General features: G+C 39.1%; 1 protein-coding gene across 1 annotated transcript; it reads right to left on the reverse strand.

The window, feature by feature from the left end:
• Positions 1 to 1234: 1234 nt before the first annotated feature.
• On the reverse strand, positions 1235 to 10017 carry LOC125458113 (methylsterol monooxygenase 1-like). Its single transcript, XM_048543014.1, has 5 exons — positions 9674 to 10017; positions 6978 to 7126; positions 5684 to 5810; positions 4864 to 5018; positions 1235 to 3084 (listed from the first exon to the last, which is right to left on the reverse strand). The coding sequence occupies exons 1-5, from the start codon at positions 9935 to 9937 to the stop codon at positions 2892 to 2894; spliced, it is 888 nt and encodes a 295-aa protein (XP_048398971.1). The 5' UTR covers positions 9938 to 10017; the 3' UTR covers positions 1235 to 2891.
• Between the last annotated feature and the right edge of the window lie 1456 nt (positions 10018 to 11473).

Consider the following 11473-nt stretch of genomic DNA (forward strand, 5'->3'; position numbering starts at 1 on the left):
TTGTTCAAAAGATTACAATTAGAAATAGAATTAGCTTCATTGTCACATGTACTCAAACAAGTAGTTAAATGGTCGCACTTTACAAAGATCTAAAGTGGGTAGAGATAGCACTACAGTTGGAAAAGAAAATGGGCTTGACTTCTTGAGAAGTGGCATAGGTGAGAGGGCAGAGTCAATGTTGGCAGCAAATTTCAGATGAAAATGTTGTAGATTTGAAATGTAAGCTTTTTCAATACTGTGAAAAGTTTTATCATTTAAAACAAAAATCTGCTTCGGGTCCTTTCTTGAAAGTGAAAATCAGAATGCACAAACTCACTACCACAAAAAAATTACAATTCAAACTGGGGACCATTTGTGAAATTTAGATGACTGTCTAAGAAGTACAAGATGCAGTGAACAAGCTGCTTCTATGTCAATGCTGAGTAGCCACAAAAATGTAAGATTTTCCACAGATAACACTTATAAATACTTACAACAGATTATGTGTCATGCATGTAGTTTAGAAACTTGAATGTAATTCTGATATTGAACTTTCACTGAACCAGCAGTTGGTTATTTTTTAATATTAGTATTTAAAACAGTTGTCAATCTTAGAACAAATCATTAAATGCCTACTCATTCCTCCAAGTTATTGGTTACCCGTAACTATAATGTCCCTTGAATTACCTGCTGAAACCCTTTCTAACCCTCAATGTCATAATTTTCTATTAACATAAATATTGAAAATGTTCAGTGTTATTTAACATGATCTCCACAGTGAATTATTATAAAGCAAGTTCAATATGCAGTCACCAAATGGTATTTGTTTCTTTAGCAAAACGCCAAAAACATCAAATTGCAAATATATTGCATCTCCTAATCTCTTTACATGCAGCTTCAGATTTAGTTATCTGTAATGACTTCCATTTTGAGAATTTATTTCATCTCAGATTCGTTTCTTTCATTAACTTATAACGGGATACATTCTCCACACAAAAGAAAGTAGATTTTGAAGTCAAAGAGTTGTAATTGAGAAAGAATCAACTGGAAACAACCTGTAAACAAGTGATAATGGGAACTGCAGATGCTGGAGAATCCAAGATAATAAAATGTGAGGCTGGATGAACACAGCAGGCCCAGCAGCATCTCAGGAGCACAAAAGCTGACATTTCGGGCCTAGACCCTTCATCATCTGATGAAGGGTCTAGGCCCAAAACGTCAGCTTTTGTGCTCCTGAGATGCTGCTGGGCCTGCTGTGTTCATCCAGCCTCACATTTTATTATCTTGTAAACAAGTGATGTCATCTGAACTAAGCTTGATCCATTTTACAAAACATTAGTGTGATTTACCCAGTAAGAAAATAAACGTAAACATTGTGATAAGTATGTCTAACAATTCAGCTTAGTGGGAAGAGACAGAGTGATGGCCAAAAGTTGATTTTGTGACTGGAAGCCATCCTGCTGGGTCCCTTGGCATTTGTAGTGCACGTTAATTGTTGGGATATTAATGAAGGAGGTAAGTTCACAGCTGATATGAGAATTGGAGATGTGGTAAATAGCAAGGATAAAAATCTACAGGACGATATAAACAGGCTAGTTAGCTGAGCAGAGCAGTAGCAAATGGAATTTAATCCTGAAATGTATAAGATGATGCATTTTCTGCAGACCAACAAGAGGGAAATACATGATGAACAGTAGAACCTAGGAAGTACAGATAGTCAGAGGGCCCTTGGTGTGCATGTTCACAGATCTCTGAGGACAGCAGGACAGTAGAGAAGGTGAGTTAGTGGAAAATGGAATATTTGTCTTTAGTAGTCAATCAGGAAGGTTACAACGGAGCTGTAGAAAACGTTAATTAGTTCATAGCCAGAATACTGTGCACAGTTCTGGTTGCTGCAATATTGGAAGGATGCGATCACACTTGAGGGGATGCAGAGGAGATTCACTAGGATGTTGTCTGGTCTGAAGCATTACCCCTATGAAGAGAGGTGAATGCCCAAAATGGCACAGCATACATGGCTACAGGCCAAGTAGTGGAAAATGAGACAAGAATAACTAGATATTTGAAGACCAATGTGGGCACTACATACGGGAGGGCCTCCTTCCATGTTATGACCCTAAAACCAAAGACATTTGCTGATAAAGACAGCCAAATGGTTTAACTTTGTAGAACATGTCAGCTGCAGTTCTTGACAGTAGCGCAGGCAACATTTGGAACACTGAATCAAGTGACACTCCCGAATGCCCAAATGAAAATATTACAAGCTATTAATAAAATTTGGTGTTATTTCACAATAAGCAAATATACATATTGATTGGAAACATATGGTTGTATTATGTTATGTCATTTATGACAGACAGAAATCATTAATTGTAATTGGTGCTTAGAAGATTTTCAATACTTCAAGATGTTATTCCAGAAATTCAAACCTTAAAAGGTAATTCAAATTAGTGCATAACACATGTTCACAAAAAATTGCTATTTTCTACAACAATGTGGAAATATTGCAAAAAAAGGGCTAATTCATTGAAAGTTTCAATACCACAAATAATCACAAAAACGTTTCCCTACAATCCTTTCAGAAAGAGAAAGAACTTTGAGGCAGTTCTCTCAAAATTTTGCAGGGAATTTCAAATAAACTGAGAGAACGAATGCATTTGGTACATAAAATAAAATATAGCTATCATGAGAAACATGGACTCTGTCTGAACAAGTGTCCAATTAACACAACTGCTTCCCCAGGAAAAATGTTTAAAATATTTTATCTGTTAAAAGATGGTAGCAAAATAAAATTTGCTATCAGGACCCATTAAGAGCATCAATTTGTCAAACAGTTCAGCGGTTGATTAGATTCCTCAATTTCCTGGATTATAGTGATTTGCTATGCTTTTATTTTGTTGATTGTGTACTTATTATTGGTCCTTTTTCATTTCCTTCAATTTATCTTTGTACATCTGGAACTGAGAGTCTGTTCCAAACAGCTTGTCCCACCACGTGAAAGTTGAAGAGTAATTTCCAACAAAGTTCATGTGATGAAAGTCATGGAAACGGGAACCACCATAAAATGGAATCAAGTGCAAGGGATTCAAGGGAACGTCGTAACCACTGAGAAGAAATAACACAAAAATCATTCACAAGGAAAAAGAGCATTACTAAGACATTTGCGTTACATTCACATTATTCAATAAGATATAAGAGAAGGTGGTCATTCAGGCCATTGAGTCTGCTCCGCCATTCAATTAGGTCATGACTGATCTGATAGCCATTTTAACACCTGATAAGTTATACAGCTTCTACATTGGATGTTGTTGGTAACTATGATATAAACTGTGTGTAAAGGTGTGTCCGTTTTGAAGAGTGATCATTTCCCTCAAGTTTCCAATAACTCAAATGCATTTGCAGATCGCGAAAAGTAAATTAATCAATGTGTTTTAAAATGTAATTATTTGAAAAATAAAAGTTTTTTTAAAAATGACAGTTATACTCTTAATAGTAGAAATTTGGTGCCATCTGATTAATAGAGCAGGACAATGTATTTATCCCAAGTTAAACTGCTCAATCTCTCTTCATAAGACATACTCTCATCTCTGGAATCAATCTACTGAACCTCCTCTGACCTGCCTCCAATACAACTACAGCCCTCCTCAAGTAAGAGGACCAAAACTGTACGCAATGCTTGAGATGTGGTCTCATTCTTGCCTTGTACAGTTTCAGCAACACTTTTGCACTCTACTCTTATAGCAATAAATGCCAAAATCCATTTGCTTTCCCGATTACTTGCTGTACCTTCATTCTAGTTTGAGATTCCTGCACAGGGGACACCCAGATCAAGACAGTATTAAGTCATTATTTAAGCAGGATTAATGTAGAGGGAAATTTGTACAGAGAAAAGACAGGAGATTTGCTCTAAGTCAAAATGCTCACAGATCCAGAGCACATACAATAGACCAAATGGCCTCCTTCTGCAGCATACAAGAAACTGTTTTGTCCCACCTTTGGAATGCCACAACGTTCTCATTCAGTTGCAATAACCAATACAGAATTCAAAAATTCAATTTTATATTTGTCTAGTTATGGGGCAGCACGGTGGCCCTGTGGTTAACACTGCTGCCTCACAGCGCAGGGGCCTGAGTTCGATTCTACCCTGGGGCAACTGCTGTGTGAAGGCTGCATATTCTCTCTCTGTCTGTCTGCATGGGTTTCCTCCAGGTGCTCTAGTTTCCTCACACAGTCCAAGGATTTGCAGGTTAGGTGGATTGGCTGTGCTAAATAATGTACAGGGGTGTACAAACTAGGTGGATTAGTGCAGTAGGTTAAGATGCTTTTTGGAGGGCCAGAGTGGACTAGATGCACTGAATGGCCTACTTCCACACTATTGGGATTCTACGATTCAATTTGGATTCCATGGGACCAACAGTGATTTGGTTACATTCTCCTATATGGTGCTGGACCCAGCTATTGCTGAAGACTGTATCTGTTGTCAGGACACAGTAATTGGATGTAATGGTGTAAACAACAGACTCCCAAAATTAGGCCTGAACAGTGTCAACATAAAAACAACTAAAATTCAATTTCAATCCTGATAATATTCCCCTTAACTGTTTACTACAAATCGATTCAACAAATTCCATCCATAACAACGCAAACTCATGGACCAAGTAGCCTCTGTGTGTCATTCAAATCTGTTTAATTGGGCATTATCCAATGTTCCGGTTTTAAGTTGGTGATCCAGTAGTGTGTCAGAACAATATTAATCACATGGGCTGATATTCAACAGTGAAGAAGTAATACCAAAAGAATTGTTTCTTCTTCTTTTGTTTAATACATTCTCAAACACTAATCAAATTGGTTTTATGGTGTTACTTGAATGAATGGCATCTTTACCTGTGTACGTCTATTGTTTCCAGAAGACGAAAGATCACCCAAGCCCAAAGGAGGATCACATGATTACAGAAGATCATAATGCCAATGAAGAAACCCATTCCGAGGATGAGTGTCTCTGCTGGATGGGCATATTCAGCTTGCATGCCAAATGGTGCCTAGAAATTTGAAGTAAAATAAAACTGAGTGGCACACGCATAAGTAATCATTCACTGAAAGTAAACACTGATGTAATGACAAAACGATAACAATAAGAGCTGGTGAAAGTACAGTGAAAAAACCTTTGCTGTGTTGGTAACAGCAAGAATTAATATGAAGCCTTTGAAAGCAGAATTCAGAAGTTTGCACAAACAGGTGGAGACAGCAACTATTCAGTAAATGAGAACTCCAGGTGGTTGATTAGGTTACAAATGAAATATTTTATGTATTCACTAGTTCTCAACACCAGAAACAAATCAACTTGCATAATTTTCAGCATTTTAATATAAATCAAAAAAACAACTAATTTACGTAATAGCGAAGAAAATGAGACCTAAAATCAGGGTGTGGTTCCACTGCCACAAATGATTCACCAGCCTAAAAAAGACCAATCACAGAACCATAGGCAACTGCTCCACCCGGTTCATAATATTACTGTCAGCTACAGGGCCATATACAAAATGTAGATGTATATACAACTGAACAGAACAAAGGGCAAATGGAATTGTGTAATATACAATGTTGAAGTTGTGGAACAGTAGATAAGTGTTGGACAATTGGTGACGAAGCAATTCACAAGCGTCAAAAACATTGCCATCGTACCAAAACAAAAACAGTGACTCACCGTAAATTCATGATGAACTTTGTGAATATATTTGTAGATTCTCTTGTGGTGCAGCAATCTGTGCAGGAAGTAGTGCCAAGTGTCTTCAATAATAGCACAACCCAGACATTGCATTGCAATGATCTGCCTGTTTCAGAAGGATAATACAGTGGTATTCAGGAACACTGCATCAGCAAAAAACTACCCTTTTGAACTTGAACCAGCAGAATTTCATTAGTGAACCACAAGGCTAATTCCCTGATGTTGCACAGAGTCTTGTCCATCAGCAATACACACTAGGAATTCAGGTACTACTCTCATGATTTTACAACCATTTTAACAATGGTCTGAATTTCTGAAATGCAATGAGGTAATGAACCTTCCTATCCCATCAGAAACACAAATTCAGAAAATTCTCTCTCACCATTTTGCCTGTTATTCTGGTCAACAACTAAAGTTTCATTTCATTTTCTGTAACTCGATAAAGGCTATTGCTCTTAACATTAAAAATAACTTGCACTTATTGCATGATAACAAAAAGTGTGAAGCTGGATGGACACAGCAGGCCAAGCAGCATCTCAGGGGCACAAAAGCTGACATTTCGGGCCTAGACCCTTCAGAGAGCTGATGGTCCTAGGCCCAAAACGTCAGCTTTTGTGCTCCCGAGATGCTGCTTGGCCTGCTGTGTTCATCCAGCTTCACACTTTGTTATCTTGGATTCTCCAGCATCTGCAGTTCCCAGCTCTGTGCACTTATTGCATACTGGCTACAGTATAACAAACTGCCTCAAAGCAGTGTGTAGTGGGCTCATGAGAAACCAAGGGAAAATGATCAAGGGATGGCTGAAGTGATAGGTTTCCCAAACTAAGCTTCTAAAAGTGAGAGGGCGAGATATTGTAACACACGCAGAGTTCAGAGGAGCACTCCAGTAAGGAAGATGACAACACGTAAAAGATTCTGCATTGTGGTTGGCACTAGCTAAACACAGGGTTGAAAGAAGTTGCAGAGTGAGTTGTTGAAGAAACAATCTGGGGTATGGGAGCCAGTGAAGATTGGTAAGGACTGTGGCAATGGGTGCCACGTCTCTTAGCAACAGCAAGATCCAGACACAGTACTGTGATAATCTGACTACATCAGATTCAAAATTAATAATGCAGTAAAGTTCAAGACACAGTATCACAGGCAAGTGAACGTGATACAAGTTAAGGGTGTGTAGTGAATGTAGCTTGGGAGACTGGCTAAGATTGGAAAATTCTACCCTGAAGGTGAAAACCGTCAATGAAGGCTTTATTGGTACAGCTACGAGACATCTTACCATCGTGGCATGTTCTCCCAGTTATATGGAATGTTGAAGAATTCAGTGAAGTAGTAAGTACCACAGATCAGAGGCAGCTGGATGCAGAAGTGATTGAACAGCAACACTTTGAAGCACTTCCACTGTTTCTCAATACTCTCCGGTTTGTCCTAAAATTAAAAATTATTTTCATGACGAACTCTCTCATTGAATGAATAATTTACTTTACAAAAGTAAATAACGGAGAAAGTATTAAAAACAGTTTTCTCGTGCAGACGTAATGCAGCTCTAAATGGGGCGGCACAGTGGCTCAGTGGTTAGCCCTGCAGCCTCGCAGTGCCAGGGACCCGGGTTTGATTCCGGCCTCTGGCGACTGTCTGTGTGGAGTCTGCACATTCTCCGCATGTCTGCGTGGGTTTCCTCCTGAATGGGCAAATGCATGGTAGATGCAGTATAATGTGAGATTATCCATTTTGGTAGCAAAAATAGGAAGGGACGTTATTATTTGAATGATTGTATATTGAGTGTAGGGAATGTTCGATAACATCTGGATGACCTTGTGCACTAGTTGCTGAAATTAAGTGCGGAGGGGCAGCAGGCAGTAAAGAAGGCAAATGGTATGCTGGCCTTCATAGCGAGAGGATTCAAGTACAGGGACAAGGATGTCTTGCTGCAATTATATGGGGCACTGGTGAGGCCACACCTGGAATCTTCCTTATCTGAGGAAGGACATTCTTCTTGTAGAGAGAGTGGGCAGCAAAAGGTTTAACAAATTGATTCCTGGATCTACAAATGAGGAGAGATTGGGTTAGCTACTGGAGTTTAGCAGAATGAGGGGTAGGGGATGTCATGGAAACTTATGAACTTCTAACAGCACTAGACAAGTTGGGTGCAGGAAGAGTATTTTGAAAACCAAGGGTCACAGTTTAAGGATAAGTGGTAAACGTTTTAGGACTATGGTGAGGAGAAATTTCTTCACCGAGACAGTGGTAACCCTGTGGAAATCACTAACATAAGACCTGGATGAAGGCCAACACATTGTATGTTTTCAGGGAGGAGGGAGGGGAGAGAGAGAGTGAGAGAGCGCGAGAGAGAGCACGCGCTCTGTTGACTAAAGGACGCATGGGATGGCTGGGGCGGGGATTGTCAGGGTGGATTTAGGGGATAGCGCTGAATGATCAGCCATGATCATAATGAATGGCAGAGCAGGCTCGAAAGGTTGAATAACCCAATCCTGTTCCTATCTTCTAACCCAGAATTTATATTCTCCAGTTGCTTTGATGGAATTTGAAGCCAAGTTCATGGATCATTAGTTGAGCCCTACTGCATAATGATCCAGTAACATGAACATCATGCTAGGGTGTGAGTATTTTTTGTTTTATAAAGTTATCCTCCATTTGCTGATAATGTTAGCATTAACTATTTAAATAACATCATCGAGAAATTTGACAGTAAAAGGTTATGGGGAGAAAGCAGGATTTGGTTATTGAGTTGGATGATCAGCCATAGTTGTGATGAATGGCAGAGCAGGCTTGAAGGTCCAAACAGCCTCCTCCTATCTTCTATGTTTCCATTTAATTGTTTAAATAAGTTACTGAGAAGGAAAGTTTGTTTGACGAATAGCAACACATACTGAAGGAAGACTTACTGCAATAATTGCACCTATTGCTGGTGGAGAATGGAGTGTCAGCTAGAAACTATTTCTGCAAATACAATTTTCCATAGAAAACACAATTAAATACAAGCCTGTTTGAAAGTTAGCTTCACCAGAACCAACACTATTTTGATTATAACACTTAATGATAATCTGAATGAGTATTTCCTGTTGTAAATGTTACTTTACATAAAAAGACCCAGGTATTTCTTGCAAATATTATCTAATCAAATAATATTCTGTTGCAGTGACAAGTTATGATCACACCTGTAAATTTCCTGTGACCAACTTTGCCCATTTTCAGTGATATCACTTCTTGCAGAATATCAGACAATGATGGATGGTGAGATTCATTAATAAAATAACGGTGGTTATTAAGGTATTTGAATTAGCACTCGCAGCATTGACAACCAAAGTCAGGCCCAGAACGTTTTTTAAAAAACTGCTGGAACTTTTGATGCAATCCTCGGTTATAACCTGCCCCCTTTTTACCATAATTTAAATCCCTCGTCACTCCTCACACTTGGTATCGCATGGGTACGTATTTATCAGAATGGTCCTTGTAATACGACAAGCAAAAGAAGTGCTATCTGCTATAAAAGTTCTGGACCGCGACTAGACAAATACTCTTTATAAAATATAATTAATGCGAACAGTGTAGAAAATCTGTGCAGCAATTTACTTAAACGAAGTTTGCGTTAAGATTCGGATTTTTGTTAAATAATAACTATTTCTACATTTGCACATTAATGATGGTCAATTTGATATAACTCACTTTCTGTCAGTGATAAAGACACAGAGATGCTGAATTGAGCATGACAAATTACACACTCCAAATTCGAGACTTTTACACGCATTGTTGACGTTTATACTGTACAAATCATTCAACCTGAGTCCACGGCAACCATTAACTAGCTAAAGTTAAATTGTTGACAAATATGTGATTGTATGAATCCGTGTTAAAATATAAAAATACTTCTGTAGAATTCAAAAGATGCCCAATTTCCATTCTAAATAAGCGACTCCCCACCAACACACACAATGACTTCGAAACCACTCTTACCTTTTGTATTTTATATTTCTGCATGGCTGGAATAAACTGAAAAATAAAACCCGGTAGGCAGAACAAAAAATAAACGCCTTCGTGAACCAGAAGAGAACCCCAAGTAGCAATTTGGAATTTGGTAAAATTGTCCAGCATGTAGTTCCATGCATTTTTAAAAGGCTGTTGCAAAGGGTTTTCGGGGAGTAAGGAATCCATGTAATCAATAGCTAGAATTGCAGAGGTGATAATACTGCTGCTACTGTTATTATTGCTTCCATCCATCCTGCCGGTCGATCATTTACTGTTCAAGCCGACCAGCCGGGTGCAACCTGCCAGCACTTAACTGAGGTAGCACCATCACGTTATCCAGGCTCACATTCTGATTGACAACCAAATAATCCAATAGGCAAACCGGGCTGCTCTGAGTGACAGACTAGTCCTGCCGCCTGATCCAATCCACGTGCGAAAGGGAGGCGGACCCTACGTTGCCTGGGTGAAAAAAGCTCGACTCATGGGGATCAGCGGGTGCTGATTGGACGAGGCGGTGGACTGATGTTGCGCTGTACGGACAGTCCAATATGCAGAGAGATCGTCACAGCAACCCAACTAGGGATCACTTGGAGCCGGAAAAGATGTAGAACCAATATTTACACTGGTTCCAGTTACACATTTCTATCATTCCTTTCCAGAATAAGTAGCATCAAACAGCAAGCTTATACGTCTGAATAAATAAAAAACTGCGGGTGCTGGAAATCAGAAACAAAAACAAATCGTTGTAAAAAGAGTCAGCGGGTTTGGCAGTGTGTGTGTGGAAAGAAGGGTTCCTAGTCCCGAAACGTGTGCTGACTCTCCACGCATCCCGCCAGACCTGTTGAGTTTTTCCAGCAATTTTTGTGAGGGTCTGAAGGCCTGAGATCTCGCTTTGCTCTCTCCTGGGTGACAAATTCTCATTCAATATTTCTGATGATTATTTTACAAAGCTTGCATCCTTTTTCACGTGCCAGACATCCTAGTGGAATTTGAAGCCCACATGGCGTCATATCTTCCCGATGGCAGATAAAAGCAGCAAAGAGCAGAAAAGACAAAATAAAAGCCTTTGGAAAAGTGGGAGAGCAGTCAAAAGTTATCTTTTACATGGACTATGATGTACCAAAGAGTGGTCTTACAGAGAAATTATGGAAATTTAAATCAAAGTTGCAAAGGAGGTGTGGCTCTGTTAATTAAAGATTACATTAGCACAGTGGAGAAAGATGGCCTTAATTCAAGAAACCAGAACACAGAAGTAGTCTGGGTGGAGATGAAGAGTGATAAAAGTCAAGAGGCCACTTGTAGAGGCTTCCTAACAATAACCACATGGCAGCTCAGGATCTTAAGGAAGAAATAATGGGAGTTTATTGGAAGGATTTGGCCATAATCATGGGGGATTTTAACTAACATAGATTGGAAAAATCAAATGGGAAAAAATAGTCCAGAGGAGGTATTCAATGGACATTTTTAGGACAATTTCTTATTCCATCATTGTGACACTGACCAGAGAACAGACTATACTCGACATATGCTTTAACTAGGAGGTCATTGATTAATTTTATCTCATTGGTCAAAGCTATGTGGGTTGCAGCAACCATAATCTGATGGAATTTTACAAACAATTTAAAGGAGAGAAGTGTAGGCCCAAGACTACTTTTTTGTATTTAAACAATAGCAATTACGATGGCATGAAAGCAGAGCTGGCAAAAATGAACTGCCAATTTAGGTAATTGGTCAAAAGATGCAGTGGTAAACGCTTAACAGCGAGGTCCAGAAAGCGCAAAATAAAAT

The sequence above is a fragment of the Stegostoma tigrinum genome, chromosome 13 (genome assembly GCF_030684315.1).
Source record: "Stegostoma tigrinum isolate sSteTig4 chromosome 13, sSteTig4.hap1, whole genome shotgun sequence".
Taxonomy (NCBI): domain Eukaryota; kingdom Metazoa; phylum Chordata; class Chondrichthyes; order Orectolobiformes; family Stegostomatidae; genus Stegostoma; species Stegostoma tigrinum.

What these genes read in the sequence shown, in the direction of transcription:
- LOC125458113 (XM_048543014.1), bottom strand. Translation starts at nt 9,937, where the DNA reads ATGGATGGAAGCAATAATAACAGTAGCAGCAGTATTATCACCTCTGCA. An exon ending in AGAAATATAAAATACAAAAG is followed by an intron (nt 7,127 to 9,673) that starts GTAAGAGTGGTT and finishes TTTTAATTTTAG; the next exon opens with GACAAACCGGAGAGTATTGA. An exon ending in TGGGAGAACATGCCACGATG is followed by an intron (nt 5,811 to 6,977) that starts GTAAGATGTCTC and finishes CTTCTGAAACAG; the next exon opens with GCAGATCATTGCAATGCAAT.